The sequence below is a fragment of the Typopeltis vanoorti genome, chromosome 18, assembly GCF_054136105.1.
Source record: "Typopeltis vanoorti isolate ZY-2024b chromosome 18, IOZ_Tvanoo_1.0, whole genome shotgun sequence".
Lineage (NCBI taxonomy): Eukaryota > Metazoa > Arthropoda > Arachnida > Uropygi > Thelyphonidae > Typopeltis > Typopeltis vanoorti.
This window is the reverse complement of record NC_143566.1, coordinates 54,419,478-54,441,352: the sequence shown is the minus strand read 5'-3', so window position 1 is coordinate 54,441,352 and position 21,875 is coordinate 54,419,478. Positions and strand designations below refer to the sequence as shown.

The 21,875-nt window shown below is 36.9% G+C and overlaps 1 protein-coding gene across 1 annotated transcript in view; it reads left to right on the top strand.

Moving 5' to 3' along the window:
• The window catches only part of LOC150096673 (twitchin-like), a 2,440,784-nt gene that overhangs the window by 798,786 nt on the left and 1,620,123 nt on the right, over positions 1-21,875 (top strand). The window contains exon 37 of the mRNA XM_090408679.1: positions 10,055-10,339. Within this exon, the coding sequence (XP_090264805.1) occupies positions 10,055-10,339 (285 nt within the window). The remainder of the gene's footprint in view (positions 1-10,054; positions 10,340-21,875) is intronic.

The following is a 21,875-nucleotide window of genomic DNA, read 5'->3' as shown; positions in this document are numbered from 1 at the left end:
AAGGATGTATTTTATCTCTGCACCTGTTTAACTTGTACAGCGAATACATTTTAAGAATGGCAGGGCTGGAGGAGTCTTCAGTTGGAATTAAAATTGGTGGAAGAAATATTAATAATTTGAGGTATGCAGATGATACCACCTTGCTAGCAGAGTGCAAAGAAGATTTGGAGGAACTTATTATGAAAGATAAAGAAGAAAGTGCTAAATATGGTCTTAAACTTAACCTCAAAAAGACAAAAGTTATGGCAACATGTGAACTTAATGATTTTCAAGTAGATGGGGAGAAAATGGAAGCAGTTAACAATTTGTGCTCCTAGTATCCTGAATTGATAAAGATAGTTATTGTACTGAAGAAGTTAGAAGAAGATTATTACTCGGAAAGAAAGCAATGACAAATTTAAGCAGGATCTTTAAAGATAAAGATATTACCTCGCAACAAAAATCAGAATCGTGAAAGCAATGGTATTCCCTGTGGTATTGTATGGATGCGAAAATTGGACTCTGAGAAAGAGTGAAAGAAGGAAGATAGATGCATTTGAATTATGGGTTTGGAGACACTAAGTATACCATGGACTGCCAAGCAAACCAGTAAATCAGTGATAGACAGAATAAAGCCAGATTGCTCCCTCGAAGCTATGATCATCAAGCAAAAATTGTCATACTTTGGACATATTTTGTGAGCAAATGACAGTCTGGAGAAGATAATGATGCTTACTAAAGTTGATGGAAGCAGGAGAAGGGGAAGACCAAGAATTAGATGGGCGGATGGAGTTAAAGAAGCAACAGGAATGTGCTTGGAAATTCTGAAAGATATGGCCAGGGACAGATCTGAATGGAGAATGTATGTTCATAGAATCACCAGGAGTTGAAAACGACTCGATGGAACATAACAACAACAAAATAAGGCCATGATCAGGCCTCATATGGATTATTGTGCACCATTTTGGTTGCTGGGTTTTCATGGTGACTAGGATATATTGGAAAGGTTCCAGAGATGATTCACAAAAGATGGTCTTTGGATTATGGAGTATGAGGACAGATTGAGAGAATGTAAGTTGCAAAGTCTCGTGATTGGGGGTAGGATATGATTAAGATATAGAAGCTAGTCAGGGGTTATGAGGTTGATATGGAAGAGATTTATCATAGACTTGGAGAGTTGGGGGGGGGGTTGGAACAAGAGGTCATCATTGGATCAGGCTCTTTGCATGAAGAGTGGTTGGTGAGTAGAATGTATTGCTTGAGTGTGTTGTGAATGTAGACACATTGAATCAGTTTAAGCATGGCATTATACATGTCCACAAGGAGATGTACTTTGCATTATGGGACACTAAGGCAAGTGATGTGAAGTCTTAGCTTCTTTATACGAGTTGCCCAGTCCTGAAAATACTTCAGGTGAAACTTTGTTTGCTTACACTTTGATAAAGGATTAAGCCAAGTATATAATTTCTTGGTATCTTTAATTTATTAATATGAATAAATAATAATATAAAACTAAGTTAGTTGAAACTGGGATAAACAATGAATTCTTTAAGATTTTAAGATATACGATTTGTTAATCACATAACACCGGCCTGGTTGGCCGAGTGGTTAGCGTATCCACTCTCCAGCCAAAAGGCTGTGGGTTCGAATCCCACCGTGTGCATGGATGTTTGTGATTGTCTGTAAAAATACTAGTGGTGGTGGACAGTAGATGGTGTTGGTGCAGATGATGCGGTTGGTGGAAGAGGTTGAGTGATGGAGATGGAGAGTTGTAGAGTAGGTGTCCTCCTTCGATGAGTCTTTGGACTCCCTGGGGTGTCAAATAATAATAATAATAATAATTATTATTATTATTTCATGAAAATAATGTTATTCAATAAATAATTAATAAATAAATTAATTAAAAATAAATGCTGTTGTTGCCTACATTTAGTTAGGCATAATTACAAACTATAAAGAACTTGTCATTTTTCCAACATTTCTTTTCCATGTTGATGTAATATTCATGTGTAGCAAATAATTTAAATTTAAACAAATAAATTTCCCTATTGATCATAATAATAATAATAAATCTTATATTACAATATTGTACTACTACTATACTACTACTAACAATATTTCATGTGGCACTGAGTTTGAAGCCATCTGGTTTGAGGTGGAATCTAACAAGATCAATTACATAATGGGGTGTTGTTACAGACCTGGTGGATCAGTTGCTAGTGATGAAGAAATGCATCACCAAATACAAAAGATGAGCATGAAAAGAGTAATCATAATGGGATAGAACTTTAATTATCCAAATATTGATTGGGTAGTAGTAGAATCTCCTGAGAAGAATGAAAATGCATTTATTGAGCTGTTGCAGAACAACTTCCTCAAGCAGCATGTGAACTCAAGGGCAAAGAGCATTAGATTTGATTATAGTGTCAGAGGGCGTTTCAGTTAAAGATGTAACTATTCTGCCTCTGGTTGATGACAGTGATCATGCGGTACTCACTTGGGAAGTGACTAAGTTTATGAATGTTGAATTCAGGAAAGGTTACATGCTGAACTAAAAAGCAAGAAATTATGACCAACTGAGGTTATAATAAATTTAGTTTAATATTTTATCCAACTGTAAGCAAACAAAGTTTGCACCTGAAGTATCTTCAGGACCAAGGCAACTTGTGGTAAAGCTGGACTAAGCTCTCATCACTTGTCTTAGTATCTCCCATAATGCAAAGCACATCTCATTGTGGACATGTATAATGCTATGCATTAATGGAAGGGCCACTGTCCAGACCGGTTTCAAACTTTATTGAGGTCTAGTCAGTGGGAGCCAGACCCAGAGGTGGTGATACTAAGGTGTAAATAATGGAGAAGTCATATTTACCTATATGAGTTGCCAAAAGATGTCTTACCTTGTTATTAAATTGCTCTGGATTTAAAGAAAGATGTTGGAAGTTTTTTTTCCACGTGGTTAGACTATAATAAATTTTGTTTAATCCTTTATCCAAGTGTAAGCGAACAAAAATTGCTTACACTTGGAATAGTAGATAAATAGGTAAATATGACTTCTCCATTACTTCCACCTTAGTATCACCACCTCAGGGTCTAGCTCCCACCGACGAGACCTCAATAAAGGTTGAAACCGGTCTGGGTAGTGGCCCTTCTCTTAATGCATACCATTATACATGTCAACAAGGAGATGTGCTTTGTATTATGGGAGATACTAAGACAAGTGATGAGAGCTTAGTCCACCTTTACCACGAGTTGCCTCAGTCCTGAAGATACTTCAGGCAGAACTTTATTTGCTTACACTTGGATAAAGGATTAAACTAAATATATTATAGTCCGACCAACTGAGGAGTACACTGAGCTCAGTGGAATGGAATTGGTTGCTGGATGGAAAGAATATTGACAGTGCATGGGAATCGTTGAAACAATACTTAAATGATGCAATATCAGAATGTGTCTCAAGAGCTCGAAGAATAAATACGGTAGGAGACAAATGGATGTGTAATCTTATAAGGAAGAGATTCGTAAGAAATGGACGACATGGAAGGAATACTGTTTGCATATGGGTGACGTCTGTAATGAACCTTATAAGCAGCAGGCTAGAATAGTTACAACTGGCGTATGGAAAGCAAAGTCTGAGTATGAAAACCAAATGGCTCTGCGTGCTAGAGACAACCCACAAGAATTCTATCAATATATTGTAATATAAAATAAAGAATGAATATTATTATTATTATTTTTTTTTTTAAGGCCTCCATGGAGTGAAAATACTCATCGTGGGAGGTCCTTTCTAAGAAACACAAAGTCTATCAAGACTCATTGAGGGAAGGTCCCCCCCCCCGAGAAACAAAGTCTATCATACCACTCCTTAAACTCATTGACCGTTCTTGCTCTCACCACTCCATCAGGCAATGCATTCCATGGTTCAACCACCCACCATGGAATGAAACCACTCCTCAACCTGTTGCAAATAGTTTCCTTTTGTAACTTCCAGGGATTCCCTCTTTTCATCACTCCTTCCTGCTATTCAACCAAGCGAAAGAACTCCCCAGCGCCAACCCTGTAACTACCTCTCAACAGTCTCAATCATATCACCTCTCCTTCTTCTATCCACCAAACTCTGCAGTTCACTTTCCCTCAGTCGATCCTCATAACTAACATGGTACAGTCTTGAAACCATCTTTGTTATCTGCCTTTGTACCCTTTCCACAGTTAATTTAACTTCAAATCCTGGGGACCAAATCTGAGAACAATAGTCTAAGTGTGGTCTGATCAGAGACTTATACAATGGAATGATAACCCTTTTATCTCTGCAGGTCAGTGTCCTTCTCATTATTGCAGCAATCCTCTGTGTTACCTTCACTACCTTTGCAATATGTCCCCTAAATTTCAGGTTTCTATCAATCATCAACCCAGATCTCTTGTCTCCCCTACTTCCTCCAGTATAACTCCTCACATAGAGAATGCAGCGTCCCGTCGATGTTTCCCAAACCTAAAGACCTTGCATTTTGCTGCATTAAACTGACATCCCCATTCATTTTCCCATCTATATAGCTTATTCAAATCCTCCTGCAGGACTACCACATCTGCACTATTACTAATAATTCTTCCCAGCTTCGCATCATATGCAAACAACTGAATATCCCCTTGCAATCCACTGACAATGTCATAGATATAAAGGTTAAACAATATAGGTCCTAGTACTGAGCCCTGTGGGACCCGACTTGTAACCCTCTGCCCCCTTGTAACTGTCCCACCATACACATCTCTCTGATACCTGTCAGACAGCCAATCCTGAATCCAGTTGACCAATCTGACATACAGACCCATGTGCTGGAACTTAAATATCAGCTTATCATGTGGCACCCTGTCAAATGCTTTCGCTAAGTCTAAGAAAATGGTAGTATATGCCTTTCCCTCATCTAATGCTCTTGTAACTTTATTATAAAAGGCTAGCATATTGCTAAAACAAGAGCGTCCCTTCACAAATCCATGTTTACTCTCACGGATAACTCCATCCTCATCTGCTCAATGCTGTATACGGTCCCTCACTACTTTCTCCAAGATCTTAACAACTACTGATGACACGCAAACTTGCCTATAATTAGACACTTCCAGTGTGCTACCACCCTTATGCAATGGCACTATCTTACCTTCCTTCCGTTCCATGGGCATCTTCCCAGTTGCCAGACTTTCATTGAAAAGCCAGGTCAAAGGCACTATCAGTTTCCTAGCACATTCTCTCAAAACTCGTGGTGAAATACCATCCAGTCCCACAGCTTTACTGACATTCAGAGTACTCAGTATTTGAAACACACTCTCCTCCTATACCTCTAAACCTCAAAACTGCCCTATCCCTCTAGTATTAAAACTGACTCCTCCAGGATGAAATACTCCAATAAAGTGTTCATTGACAATTCCACTATGTCCTTTGCATCAGTCACTCTATTACCATTTTTATCCCGCAATAGCATTATTCCACAGTCATTTCTCCTCCTACTGGCCACATATCTAAAAAATTTCCTAGAATTTTCTTTGGATCTTAGAGCGAATTTCCTCTCATATTCCAGTTTCGCCTTCCTTACCATACTAGTCACTCTTCTGGCCTGTGTCTTATATTCTTCATGCATCTTCTCTTCACTGTCTCCTTATATCTCTTCTATAGCCTCTTTTTCGCATGCAATTCCTGCTTAATATTGTTTGTCATCCACTTTACACCAAATTCTGTTCTCTTCTTCACTCGTGGTATACAACTTACCATTGCCGTTAACAAATCTTCTTTCACAATTTCCCACGCACTAAAGATATCCATGCCTTCCAATTCCTCCCTCCATGAAACTTCCTCAAGTTGACATCTTAAACTATTATAATCACCTGCCTTATAATTTCAGATACGTTCTTGTCTCTTTGATACTCCTGCATGTCTATTCATTTTCCAAGTCAAAACCACATAGTCTCTATATCCAACTGGTGGGAGAGATATCATCTCATTTATTATCAAATTTTCTGATGCTATGACCAAATCCAAAACTCTTGAACCTCTTGTTCCCTCTATTACATGTTGCCTAAGACATTTGTCCCTCAAGAATTCCAGAAATTCCATTCCCTTATTGCTACATGCATCTTTCTCTCCCCAATTTATACTACTAGTAAATCCAGATGGCATGAGAGTTACAGATGCAGAAGAGGTTGGTCAGTTAATCATTGCCCATTTTGTTAAAAGCTATCAACCTGGTGAATTCAACATTGAACTCGCTGCTCTTCACTAGATGAAGAAATGCAGGCATGTGAGGCCGAGGTATTAGAGCTATTGCAAAAATTGAATAAGAATTCAGCAATAGGGACTGATGGAAAATCAGCACATTTGCTAAAAGAGTGTTCAGCTGAACTGGCCATTCCTTTTGACCAGGCTGTTTAATATGAGTCTCAGAACAGGGAAAATTCCGCAGGCATGGAAATAATTTATGGTAATTCCATTGCGCAAGGGGTGGTGCAAAGACCGATGTATCCAACTATTGACCAATTAGTATCTCAGGACTCTTGGTGAAGATTTTGGAAAAATTGGTTAGGGCTCGCATTCAGAAATGGGTTGACAGTGAATCTCTTCTTTGCAATGATCAACATAGGTTTACTAAAGGAAGGTCATGTTTTAGCAACTTTCTCACATTCTATAACAATGTTACCATTGAACTAGACAAGGGAAATAGATACACCAAGATCAACTTGTAATTTCAATTAGTACCATCTCAGAACAGGGAAGATTCTGCAGGCATGGAAATAATTTATGGTAATTCCATTGTACAAGGGTGGTGCGAGGACCGATGTATCCTACTATCGACCAATTAGTATCTCAGGAGAGGTGGTGAAGATTTTGGAAAAATTGGTTAGAGCTTGCATTCAGAAATGGAGTGACAGTGAATCTCTACTTTGCAATGATCAACATGGGTTTACTAAGTGAAGGTCATGTTTTAGCAACTTGCTCATATTCTATAACAATGTTACCATTGAACTAGACAAGAGAAATGGATACACCATGATACTTTAGGATTTAGTTAAGGCTTTTGACAGAATACAGCATGGTATATTCTTTTGCATAAATTGGAGAAAATGGGTTTGGGTTATGCAATATTACCTGGATAAGAGGATGGCTGACTTACAGATATCAAAAAGTGGTATATATGGGGAACTGAGTCTTGCAAGGTTTAATGTTACAAGTGGTGTACCACAAGGATCAGTGCTTGGTCCACTGTTATTCAATCTGTACATTATTGATATTGGGAAGGATTTGACAAGCGACATAAAGCTATTTGCTGATGATGCAAAAGATAGGTAGTAATAATCAGGAATGCTGCTGATATGCAGTACGTGCAGAATGATTTGAATAGGCTGGAATTGTGGGCATGGGAAAATGGGTGTCAATTCAATGTCAGTAAATGTAAAGTCATTCACTTCGGCATGATTAGATATCCAATGTCATATTATATTGGTGTGATTAGGCTAGAAGAAACTGATGAGTTAGTGGTCTTGAGGTGTTAATAGATAGGAAGTTGAAGTTCAGGGATCATGTGGCAAAGATTGCAAATACAACTTAAAAAATAATTGTAATGCTGAAACAAATGTTCACATGTAAAGATAAGGATGTTATTTTGCCTCTTTACAATTCCTTGATTAGACCTCACTTGGACTATTGTGCGCAGGACTAGTCTCCTGGTTTCCATTGTGATTCTGATATATTGGAGAGAGTACAAAGGAGAGTGTTAAAAATGATATCATGATTGTGGAATACTGATTATGATGACAGATTGAGAATTTGTAGAATGCAGACACTAGCAAACAGGAAAAAGAGGAGTGATATGATTGAGACTTACAAACTTCTGAAAGTGTCATACAGGATTTCAACTGATGGAATTTTTAAATTTATGGAGGGTGGGGAAAGGACGAGAGGGCATCATTGGAAGCTGAGAATGAAGGCTGCAAAGAAGGGGATGAGGGCTAGATTTTTCTCTTAGAGAGTGGTACATGATTGGAATGGATTGCTATTGGATGGTGTGAGTGCAAGCAGTGTGAATGAATTCAAGAATAAGTACAATAGCTGGTGTGTGTAGTATGTGGCCTCACTCGATGAGTCTCTGACTCCCTGGAGGTGTCTCTTAATAATAATAATTATAATAATAATAATAATATGTAAGTTTTTCTCTCATTTTTTTCTCATTAATAATCAAATCTAATTATATGATAAAAAGACTAGATTTATCAAAATATGTTGCGCACACTTTCTTTTACATACCTGTCTATTTACAGTTACCTACATAATACTGTAGGTAGGTTTAAGCAGGTCAAAAACTGCTGGAAAGGAGAAACATTGTCTTTAAGTGCCACTAACTCTGAGATGGCATTGTGAATGCGAGTGTCTCTTATTAACTGTTTTCCTTAATTTGAAGGAGTATTACTAGTATCTTATGATGGAACTAAATGACAGATAGCACTTCTTCACCACATTTAAACTTCCAGTCCATATTTTGGTCATTGAATATATCTGTCCTGACCAGAAGGAATGTTAATCGATGGGTTTATGTGATCAGATATCAGATATCTAATCTTATTGCTTTATACCCTCAAGATTTTGTTATATTGTCAGCACTTCTAGTTCATCTGTATCAGTTCTAACATATTTTATTCTCTCATCATTAATTTTGTTATATCCAGTGCTTTTTTTCTGGTGGCATACAACGGTATGCAGTACCGGCACCTTTTTTCTTAAGTTTTTAAAAATTTTGCAATTTCTTGACAGTAAAATGTATTATAAATATTCCGGTAGATGGTACCGTGTTAACGAATTGAATTTTCAGTTTTGATTACTCATAAGTTGGTACCCTGCTTTCTTGTTTCATAGGATGGTACACTACCGGAAACAGGAAGTTGTGTTCACTTCCGATTGCTTCCAATATCAGTTTATCAGTTCTATATTCACTCGTTCACGTGAGTTTGAATTAATCTAAGTTAAATCAGTGCAGTCATTGTTCAAAATGAGTAAAATAAGTAGTTACTTTATGCCAATGAGTAAAAAAATGAAGGCCGAAGAAACAGAAATTGTTGAATCTGCTTGTGATCCTGTAAAACAGAAAATTAGCACTGAAAATACACTTGGTGAAGAGGATCACGAAACTAAGAATGAAGATCCACGTGGTCAAAAGGAAGCAGATTCTGATAATGATTGGCCTGAATGTTGGACACTTTTGCAGAAAAATGACTTCTGTGAGAGAAACGACTGGCTGTATGTCACGAATAAAATGTTGGGCTGTAAAGTGTGTTGTGATGTTGGTAGTCTTGCCATCGAAAAACACATGGGAACAAAAATTTCAGCAGAGTGGGCAAATGGTAAAATCAGTCATTTTGGAGAATCTTGCAAACAACAGTTAATGTCATTAACTGTGCCAACAAAGTGAGACGATGAGGGTATATTGGAAGATATGTTAAAAGTGCGGAAGTTGCTGTAATAACATCTTCATGGTGAGTACCGACACCTTTTTCCAGAAAAAAAGCACTGGTTATATCTAACAGATGAGGTTAGATATTTTTGATGTACCAATAATTCAACTATCTCTTTCTCTACTTATACATTACTACCATTGATGTTGAAGTTATCTTATCATAATCATTCTTTATTTTCAACATAGGTCAAGAGCCATATTAGATATTCTTTGTCCTGCTCAGCTAATTTTTCTAATTATCTGATTTTGTTTTCTTTACCATGCTTATCACTGTCTCTTCCTGTAATGTATACTGTTCATGAGCTTGATCATCACATTTCTCACCAAGTTTCTTCATAACATTTTATGTTTATACTAGTCAGGTGCATTACATTATTCATTCTATGCACTTATCAAAAGATGAATACCTATAATTTTTCATTTTAGGCTCAATACCTGGACAAGGCGTTATTTATTCCATAATATAACAAATGTATTGTTTCTTTAGAATTTTATTTATTTATGAATGTAATGTTTCTATATTTTGCTGATCTCTGTTCTTTATATCATTTTCTATCTCAATCTTTTATTATTTTTTTTTTCTGCAGTAAAACCAAGAATTGACAGGACAAACTTGAATAACATTGTAATTAAAGTTGGCCGTTCTCATAAATTTGAAGTGGATATCAGAGGTGAACCTCCTCCAGATGTAGTATGGACATTTGGAGAAGGCATTAAGCTCTCTAATGATGACTTTGTAAAGATTGAAAACACAGACTATCATTCAGATTTTAGTCTTAGTAAAGCTACTAGGAAACATTCTGGGAAATATACCATCACTGCAAGCAATGCTTCTGGCAAAGACACAGTATCTGTTGATATTACAGTACTGGGTAAGTAAAGATATATAATTTCTGTATTCTTTTGGGTATTATCAGAATAATATAAATATGATGATTTTATGATCCTTAATAAATGAGACATGGAGATAGACATTATTATTTTATATAGCTATGTCCCTGCAATAGCAGATATTTTTATTATATATATATATATTATTTTATTTTATTTTATTTTAATTAACTAATATTTATTTATTTATTTTAAATAGTAGTCTCACTCATGATTGGTTCAGAACCTATAACATGAATGAATTCAAGAACAGATATGATAGATATTGTTTTGATAGCTTGGGTCTCCCACGATGAGTCTACTGACTCCATGGAGATACCTGTAATAATAATAATAATAGGGAATATTTTTGCATTAGGAAAGAAAATGGGCAATAAACAAACAAGATAAACAAAGAATAAAATCAAGTGAAATGAGATTTGCGAGAAGTACTGCAAAATAGACATTATTAGACCAAAAAAGGAATGAGACATCTTAAAAGAACTAAAAAAACAAAATCAATAGAAGAAAAACTAAACAATTATAAACAAAAATGGATAGAATATGAAAACCGAATGGCCAACATCCGATATCCTAAACAAATACTAAAATATAAGACAATTGGAAACAGAAGGCAGGGTAGACCTCAAAAAAAGGATATTGGATGGAGAGTGAGACCAGAACAGACCAATATGGTTTATACCTGTAATTACTGTTATGATGATGATGGAAAGAAAATGCTATTTGTTTCTTTATTATTATTGATACTGAACGATAGAATGGCAATTAAGAGAGAGTGAAAGGGTGGATGAGATTATTGTGATTGTAGGAACGAATGACTTAAGAGGTAATGTAAATTGAGCAGTGAGAGATATGAGATTCTTGCTTGAGGTAGTATGAAAGAAGACAGAGAGGAAAGATAGTGTGCATGTTGCCTAGGTATGATAGTGACGAGCTGAGCAGAAGAGCAGTAATATTGAATAACATAATAGCTAGACTGTGCCAGAAGAGAGGATTGGAATATGTGGATGCTTGGAGGGCATTTTGAGGACAGAAAGGAATTGTATGCCAGAGACCGCTTGCATTTGAATGAGGAAGGATGTAGGCATTTGGAGAGCTTGCTGTTCTGAATGAGTCAGTGTGTAAATGCAGGGAAACTAGAATGCCCAGGGTGGATGGTAGCAGGAGTGGCCTCTTGTGGGGAATGGGTACTTTGGAGAAGGGGGGACGGCATCAGGTAATGCTGAGCCCAGCAGAGTCTATAGGGGATAATGCTAGGTATAGAAACAGTGGCATTTTTATGCTTTATACTAATGCCAGGAGTATCTGGAATTGGTGGCACTGATAGCATCAGCCTCAGTGATCCAAAGATTATTGGATCACTGAGACATGGTTGACAGAAGAGGATATAATAACAGGAATAGAAGTAGCTGGGTACAGCATTTTTGGCAGGATAGGAAGGGAAAGCACAGTGGTGGGGTACTGCTTATCATAAGTGACTACTTATGTCCTCTAAGAGTGGAGGCTTTGGAGGGCAGTGACAGTAATGATTTTAAAAGCATATGCTGTGAGGTAGAGGTGGGCAACACAAGATCTTTAGTGGGGGTGTTGCTACAAACCAAGGAGCACACAGGGTGGGGACCGGGAGATGTTTAGACAGTTGAGCTGGGCGAGTGCAAGAAGAATGATTGTTATGGGAGATTTTAACTACTGCAGTATAAATTGGGGAGAGGAAAATGCATGTAGCAATAAGGGAATGGAATTTCTAGAATTTTCAAAGGACAAATGTTTTAGGCAACATGTAATAGAGGGAACAAGAAGTTCAATAGTTTTGGATTTGGTCATAGCATCAGAAGAGTTGATAATAACTGAGATGACATCTCTCCCACCAGTTGGAGAGAGCGACCATGTGGTTTTGACTTGGAAGATGAATAGACATGCAGGAGTATCAAAGAGATGGGAACATATGTGGAATTATAAGGCAGGTGATTATAATAGTCTTAGATATCAACTTGGGGAAGTTTCATGGAGGGAGGAATTGGAAGGCCACTATATCATTAGTGCTTGGAAAATTGTGAAGGAATATTTGTTAGCAGCAATAGTAAGCTGTATTCCACAAGTGAAGAAGTGGACACAATTTGGTGTAAAGTGGATGACAAACAATTTTAAACAAGAACTGTATGTGAAAAAGGGAGAATAGTGTTTGTGCTGCCTTGTTTTGACAATTACGAGTTAAGTAGACGAGCAATGATAATGAATGATATGATTGCAAGAATGTGCAGAAAAAGAGGTCTGGAGTTTGTTGATGTTTGGAGTATGTTTGAAGGAAAAAGGCAGTTGTATGCTAGAGATGGACTGCATCTTAACATGGAAGGACATAAGCGATTGAAGAAGTTATTGTTTTCTGAACAGGTTGAAGTTATTGGGCAGGGAAACTAATATTGAAAAGGTTGAGTGTAAGAGAGAGAAACTTTAGCACTGATTGTGTATTTATTGATCCTTATAGGCAGAATAAATTGCATAAGAGAGGGGATAAAAATCGGCATAGGACTACGGTAGTTAGTGACTTATATATCAGTTCTAAAGCCGGCACAAGATCTAGAGGGAATCTGCAATTTTTGTATACCAATGCTAGAAGCATTTGAAATAAGAGAGAAGAATTTTTGGCATTAGTCAGTGAAATCTCACCAAAAGTTGTAGGCATTAGTGAAACTTGGATGTCAGCAGAAGATGTGGTCACTGGAATTGAATGTGATGGGTACAGTATTTTCAGGGAGGATAGAGAAGATAGAACAGGAGGAGGAGTACTGTTGATGATAGCTGATGTATTGCAGCCAAAGAAAGTAGTATATCATGATGATAGACATGTGAATGAGAGTTCATTTGAGGCAGTCTGGTGCGAAATAGTGACCAACGCAACCAAATATACAGTTGGATGCTGCTATAGGCCAGGGAGTACGGGTGGAGATATTGAATTCATGCATCAGCAACTTAGTGCAATGAGTGAAGGCTTAGTGATTATTATGAGGGATTTTAATTATGGTGATATCAATTGGAAGGAGGAAATATCACGTAGCAAAAAGGAAATGGAGTTCATACATCTTCTACGAGATAATTACTTGAAACAGCACGTAACTGAAGGGACACGTGGTGTGAGAGTGTTGGACCTGGTTATTGGTTCAGAGGTTATATGCATAAGTAAGGTGTCCTCATTACCTCCAGTTGGTGAAAGCGATCATGTGGTATTGACTTGGGAGGTCACAATATCTGTGGATTTTTCTATTAAGAAGGGGTATGTACGGAACTACAGGTTAGGCAATTATAACAAGCTTCGGAGTGAGCTTGCAGCCATCCCATGGCAGAACATATTGCAAGGGAAAGATGTTAGCAGTGCTTGGGATAAAATCAGCGGGTATCTGAGGAAAGCAATATCAGATTGTGTTCCCATGGTCAGGAGGTCAAACAAGGCAGGCATTAGATGGATGAGCAGTAGTATCAAGCTTGAACTGCAAAAAAAGAAAATGTTATGGAGAATTTACAAGGAGAAAGGCGATCAGGACACCCATGAGCAATACAAGGCTCAAGCTAGAAAGGTTACCAGCATAGTAAGAAAAGCTAAATCAGATTATGAGAAGACCTTAGCCAAAGAGATCAAGGGTAATCCCAAAGAGTTCTTCCGCTATGTGGCAAGTAAGAGGAAGAATGACTTCGGAAGGATAACCTTAGTGGGTGCTGATGGTATTGAGGTGACAAAATCAGATGTAATAGTCGAGTTACTGAGTGATCACTTTTCAAAAGTCTATCACCCAAGTGAGGATATCTCTATACCTATAGCAATACCTAATGTGAGAATTGAAGCTAAAGAATCAGAGGTATTAAATATATTGCAAAACTTAAATGCAAACACTGCGGTAGGCTTAGATGGAATATCAGCTCGGGTGTTGCGTGAATGTGCAAATGAATTGTCAACCCCTCTTACCTGGATATTTAATTTAAGTTTGAACTCTGGTATGGTCCCTAGGGAGTGGAAGTTAGGCAAAGTGGTTCCTTTGCATAAGGGTGGCTCTAAAACTGCGGTATTGAATTACAGACCAATCACCATCTCAGGAGTAGTGGTAAAAGTATTGGAAAAGTTGGTTAAAGACAAAATTCAAGAATGGGTGGATCAGGATATGATACTCTATAGAGGCCAACATGGTTTTGTTAAAGGTAGATCCTGCCTTAGCAATCTATTAACTATTCATAATAGGATAACATCCGAGTTGGACAAAGGAACTGGCTACACAGTGGTACTTCTGGATTTTGCTAAGGCTTTTGACAGGATACCCCATAGAACACCGTTACGCAAATTGGAGCAGATGGGAATGGATATTAAATTGGTGATATGGATAGGAGAATGGCTCAGGGAGAGATACCATAAGGTGGTGTGTGGAGGAGCCGAGTCCAGAATGAGGCAGGTGACCAGTGGTGTGCCTCAGGGCTCTGTGCTTGGGCCAATGTTGTTTAATTTGTATATAAATGATATAGGAAACGGCTTAAAGGGAGATATTCAGTTGTTTGCTGATGATGCAAAGTTGTGTAGTGCAATAAAAAATCAAGCTGATGTTGAAAGTTTGCAGGAGGATTTAAATAAGCTGGTAAAATGGGCAAAAGAAAATGGATGTCAGTTCAATGTGGAAAAGTGTAAAGTCATGCATTTTGGGATTAAAAGATTACCAGCTGTGTACTACATCGATGGAAAGGTACTCCAAGAGATTGATGAGGCTAGGGACTTAGGGGTATTGGTAGATAGGGAGATGAAGTTCAGTGGACACATTGCTAAGGTGTCCAAGATTGCACATAGGATTACTTGGTTGTTGAGGAACACACTGACATCCAGAGATAAAAGGTTATTATTCCCCTTTATAAAGCATTGATACTTCCACATTTGGATTACTGTGCTCAGGTCTGGTCACCTGGATTCCTTGGAGATGAGGAGGCTGTGGAGAGGGTTCAGAGAAGAGTGACCAAGTTGGTGAGTGATATAAAAAATGCTCCCTACATTGATAGATTGAGAGCTTGTGGATTGCAGAGATTGGTTGATAGGCGAAGAAGAGGGGATATGATAGAAACATTCAAATTACTAAAAGGTTTTTATAGGATTGATGCAGGGGAAATGTTTCAGCTGTGTGATAGTGATGGAAGAACAAGAGGTCATCTGTGGAAATTAAAGAAGTGTGTGGTTAACAAAGGTGTCAGAACAAGGTTTTTTGCCTGGAGGGTGGTGAATGAGTGGAATTCATTGCCTGACTTAGTTGTGAGCTCTTCGTCTGTAAATGAATTCAAGAAGAGATATGACAGATATTGTTTTGCTAGCGATGAGTCTACTGACTCCATGGAGATACCCGTAATAATAATAATAAAAGAGGTTATGGTGAGTCTCCCATGATGTCTTTGTTTTCAAGGATTTGTTGTAGAAGATACTAACAATCATAATAATAATGTATTCAGTTGATTTCATACCATAGTATCTTTAGTTATCCTGTTATTTATTTCCAAATTTAATTTGCCATTTTCACTAAAACTTGTGCCCAGATAGCTTGAAATTATTATTATTATTATTCTGAATCTCATCATGGGAAACCCATCTTAGACAAGACAAATAAAGTCTATAGTGCCACTCCTTAAACTCATTTTCCACTTGTGCTCTCATGACCCTATCAGTCAATGTATTCCACAGTCCAACCTGATTACATAATTTTTTTCCTTTTTATTGTGGATTTTCATATCAAATTTCTTACACCATTTATTCCTTTTAGTTAGAGTTCTAAAAAGATGTACTGGATTTATTTAGGAATATAACATCAGTCTTCTTAGTAAAGAGCTGAGTTGAATATTTCCACTTCTGATATCAGAAATGTCACTTTTCTTTCATAATGAAATCAATTATAAATAATAGTTGAGATATCATGTACATGTTTCATGAACAAAGATGATTTGACAATCATCTTTGTGTCCTTCCTTGAATTTTAAATACTGAATTAAAATATTGACTATGTATTTGGTCTGTATAATGTCCAATACACTATAGAACTATAGCACAAGATGCTGTAGCGCAGTTGGTTTTGATGGAGTTCTTTGGTTGGATTCAAATTTCATACAATCACTCTCAAGCCAATGCTTTGGCTGTGCTATGTTGATGATGTGCTTTCTATTTGGCCACATGGCTCAGACACATTGGATACATTCTTAGCACATTTAAATAGCTAACACCCAAATATCCACTTTACAATGGAACTGGAAGCTAATAACTGTCTGCTCTTCCTGGATACACTAATCACATATCTTCCAGATGGTTCCTTATTATTTTCAGTTTTTAGAAAACCCACACATACAGGGAGATATTTACACAAACAATCGCACCATCACTCTTCTCAACAGTATGGTATCTTAAAAATGTTAACCCACAGAGCGAGAGCAACCAGTTCCAATGACAATGCTTTTGCTGCTGAACTGGCTCACTTACATCACACCTTCTTAGCCATTGGCTGTAATCCCCATAAGATAGACAAAATACTAAATGATCCTAAGAAACACTGCCTACTATCCCCCCCCCCCCCCAGAGAACTACAACAAAACAGACACCATCCCATAAATGAAAGGCACATTGGAAAAGATATCTAGAATTCTCAATAAACATCAACTACGCACTGTATTTAGATTGTGTGTCAAATTAGCAACTCTCATCTGTTCATCCAAGGACAGCATCTCTCCTTTATCACATCCAGGAGTCTACGAAGTACCCTGCTCATGTGATCAAGCTTACTATGGTCAAACAGGAAGAACTGTGGACATCTGCATCAGTGAACATAAAAGATACATCCAGCACCATTGCTATGGCAAGTCGGGCCTAGAAGACCATGCTTTGGATACTCCTGCACACACACACACAAAGGATCAACTGGAAGAAAACAAAAGTACTGCACAGAAACTTTTACAAGTGAGAGAGAGATTGTTCATAGAAGCAACAGAAGCCTTGAAACATACTCCAAGTCTTAATAAATATGGCTGTATAAATTTGCCCAAGATTTGGGAGAGAGTCATCTTAAGACATAACTAGTACCTGCTTTCTCTCTCTGTTTTTTTTTTTTAACATAGAGGGCACCTAATTAGTACTTTAGTATTTGTGTTGTTACTACAATTTTTCAAACTAGTCTCATTATTACACCATGTTGTTGTAGTAGTCTCGCATGTTATGACAAACTGTGTTTTGTTCTCTGAAGATGCTGGTAACACCAGCGAAATATCAGCAATAAGTCAATAAATAATTGTTTACTTATCTCTCTGTGTTCTGATATATTACCATCAAAATTAGTCAACTTTATCAAGGTGTTTCAGTTAAAAGCGAGTTAGCCAGACTCATATGGAAATTGAGTTTTTTTTTGTCCCTCAGACCAGTAAAACCAGCCTCATGAACACATGCATCTGTCGATATAAGATACTTGCCTTTAGGGGACAGACGATTTAGACAATTAATGTATTTGGCTTGCCACCTCTCAGCAGAGAGGTGGTAAGCCAGATACATTAATTGTCTAAAAACTCCTGACTGGCAGACTCAACCTGTCTCAGAGAGACTAGAAATGCATGGGAAACTATAGTGTTTTTGACAGACTTTCTCTTGACTTCTTATCATATGCCTTTAACCAATACACAAAACAAATACAGATCTTTGTATTATATCATTTCCATGAGTATTATTATTATTATTATTATAGGAATATCTCGATGGAATCAAAAGACTTATCACAGGAAACCAATGCTGACTGTTATTCATACAGACATATCATAACTTTCTCTATACTCCTTCACTGGTGGAGCACTCACAACTATTTCTGATTATTCATTCCACTCATTCACACTCTGCAAGAAGAAAATTTAGTCCACACATCCTTACTAACTACACTCGTACACAACATCCAGAGGTGACTCCTTATTCTCTCCCTACTCTTAATGTATTGAAAAAGTTCAGTTTTTAATTTGAATTAAATTAAATCCCCTTTAATGATATAGGGAATCTATATCATTAATATACAAATTAAATGGTATTGGCCTTATACAGAGCCCTGAGGCACTCCACTAATCATTCTCATTTACCTTGATTCCACTTAAAATATATATACTACTTTCTGGTGTCTGTCCATCTACCACTTCCTCTATAAAAGTCACCAGCTTCATATCCATTCCCATTTACTCCAACTTATGTAATAGTTTCCCATGAAGTATTATTCTGTCAAATGCCTTTGCAAATCCAGCAGTATCATGGTGTAACTATTTCCTTTATTTGATTCTGCTGTTACTTTATCATAAATATAAATAAATTTCTAAGGCAGAACCAACCTTTTACAAAGCCATTCTTCCCCAAGTATAGTATCATGTTCTTATCCATTAATTCTTCCTGCATTCTAACTTTAATCAACTTTTCCACTACTTGTACCACCACTCCTAACATACTAATTGGTCTGTAGTTTGCTACTTCTATCTTGGAGCCACCTTGATGTAATGGAACTAAATCTTATACTACTCTCCACTCACTTGGAACCTTGCCATAGCTGACTTAAATTTATCCCATGCTATTAGATGCATGGAACATTCTACTGACATTCTTTCCTTGTAGCTTCTCAAGCCATATCACTGCTCCAAGATGCTTCCTAAGTTTGTCATAATTACTAGCTTTTGTTTCAGCATAAATCCTTTCATGACAGAGATTGTATACTCTGTCATGCCATGCCAAAGTATCCATCTTGCCATGCCCCTTTTCCTCCTTCTAATCTATATTTGAAGTTCCCTATGATAATTGCATCCTGTTCTTATCTGCCAGTTCATGGATCCATATCTTATTTTAGAACACCTGGTCACTAGCCAGCAACCAACACTATATTTCTCCTGTTAAATACAAAATTAATGACGGAAAATCTCACGTAAAAAGATTTTTTTAATAGTATAATTTTTGCCTGTGTGTCACAGGCATCTTCAGTACATGCTAAACTCAAAGTAAACAATAACTGACAATTCCAAAAAACGCCCTCCTAAGTAGCTAGTGTAAGATAACTAAAAAGGTCAATGAAATTTCCTAACAAAAAAAAAAATATATATATATATATATATATATATATATACAATAAAAAGTTAGGAAAGATTAACTGATTTGTAAAGTACTATTTCCCATAAAGGGGATAGACGTAAACCATGAGATCTGTTTAAGTTAGGAGAGTGGAGTAAAGTTTCACATGGTTCTTTATAAAGCCGTTCTATGAGGAACCGACTTTTGTGAAGGACTCTTGTCTTTTTCTAATGAACTCTATGTCTGGTTAAGATGGCATGTTCTGCAAGTCCAGACTGTTCAGGTTTAAGGTACTGAATATAAGACTGGTGTTCTTCTAGTCGAATAAATGCAGATCTTCCTGTTTGTCCGAAATAAGATAATCCACAAGAGCAAGGAATCTGGTAGACCCCTAGATAATTAAGATGTGGAAGCTTGTCCTTAGGAGAAGTGAGAAAGGTGGAAATTTTTCTGACTGGTTGAAAGGCAACAAAAATATTCAGTGGTTTTAAAACTTTTGCTATATGTTGTGTACATAAGGGATAGGAATGCACGTTATTTCTTCTGTATTTGAAGAGGAAGACATAGTAAAACTACTCAAAGTTTTTTTGATGAAGGAATTCTTGTATCCATTAGATAGAAAGGAAGAAGTAATATATTGCAGTTCTTTCTGTAAGAGATCATCTGAAGAACAAAAGGAGTTGGCCCGATGAACCAGTGTTTTAATAGTTCCTGACTTTTGACTGGGATGATTGATGATGAGATTCAGCATGGATATAATGGCCAGTATGAGTCTTCTTTCTATAGACTGAGAAATGTAGGTTACCATCTGGTTGGCAAAGATCTAAAAAGGCTAACTGCTTAATTGATTCTATTTCAAGGGTAAACCAGATTCTTGGATGAAGTGCATTTAACTTAGTGAGAATCTGTTGAAGTTCATCAGAAGAACCATTCCAAATAGCAAAAATGTCATCGACATATCTGAACCAATGAGTAGGTGTGGGAGAAATGTTGTCAAAGATACGTTCTTCAAAATGTTCCATAAAGAAGTTGGAGTTCAATACTTTCAGATAAAGGAACATTTGTAAATAAAGAAACAACATCTAAACTGATCATGATATCAGCAATGTCCAAATGATGATCTGAAATTTTATTTTGGAAATCTAAAGTATTTTTTATATAAGTATCAGTTCTTCTAGTTGAGGAAGTGAGTAAATTTGATAAAAATTTTGAAATTTTGACATTTTTGAAAATCGCCTTGTGACTAGGCTTTCAGAATTAAGCTGAGTAGTCACTCAGTAATATTTTGCATCTCTATATGTAAGCATTTCTTAGAATATTTTTTATCTTCTCAGGCATTTTCATGAAGTCAACAGATTCATTATGGAGAATAACCATTATTCACACAATGTGATCACAAACCCTTCTTAAATTGTGCGAATGCTCGATTCATTCACCATCCTTTAATCAAAAAAATCTCTATTATTCAGATATTGTGTTTAACACAATACATTATTTTTCTACTCTTCTGAATACTCCTCTTTAATCAATGTATATTGAGGAAGTTTAAAGGAACATTCCACTAGAAGATACTAGTATACAAGCCATGTGACAGATTAAGACAGAACCAGAATGAAAGAGGAACAGGGGGAGCCTGAGTGGACAGGGAGAGTGGATGTTGGAAGTAGCTCTGAATATATGTATGGGGATTATGAGCAAAGAAATGGAATAGATTGTGATGTGGGTAGGGGAAGTTTAGACTGAGCAGATATATGTGGTAAGCGGTGATTGGGCAAGGGCAAGTGTAATGGGGAAATCACAACCAACAAATAGCTTAGGTAAGACTGGTTATAAACCTAAAAATTAACTGCTGTGTTTATTTCCAAATGCCACAAGTATCAAAAGTAAGGGAGATGAAATGGTTTCTCTGATTGAGTTTATTGCCCCAAAATCATTGGAATAAGTGAAACTTGGTTGAAGTGAAGATGATATCCTAAAGGCAATAGAATTGGAAGGATGCAGTATTTTTCATGAAGATAAAAAAGGACAAGATGGGAGTGGGAGTGCTGCTGATGATAGCAGGGGAATTATATTCACATAAGGTAGACATGAAAGGGGGAAATAGTGGCAGTGGTTATGAGGCAGTGTTGGATAAAGTGGACTGTGACAGTAAGATATATTTAATTGAATGTTGCTATAGACCATGAATGTGGAGGGTGGTGATGAAGAAGTGTATAAACAACTTGGATTAGGGAACAAAGGAAGGGTAATTCTTATGGATGATTTTAATTAGGGGGTACTGATTGGAATGAAGAGATAGCATTTGGGAATAAGGAAAATGAATTTCTCGAATTCTTCAGAGATAACTATCCCAGGCAGCATGTAAAGGAGGGCACGTGAGTATTGAATGTTTTAGATCGTATCATTTAATCAGAGGATGTAATTGTGAGTGGGGTTTT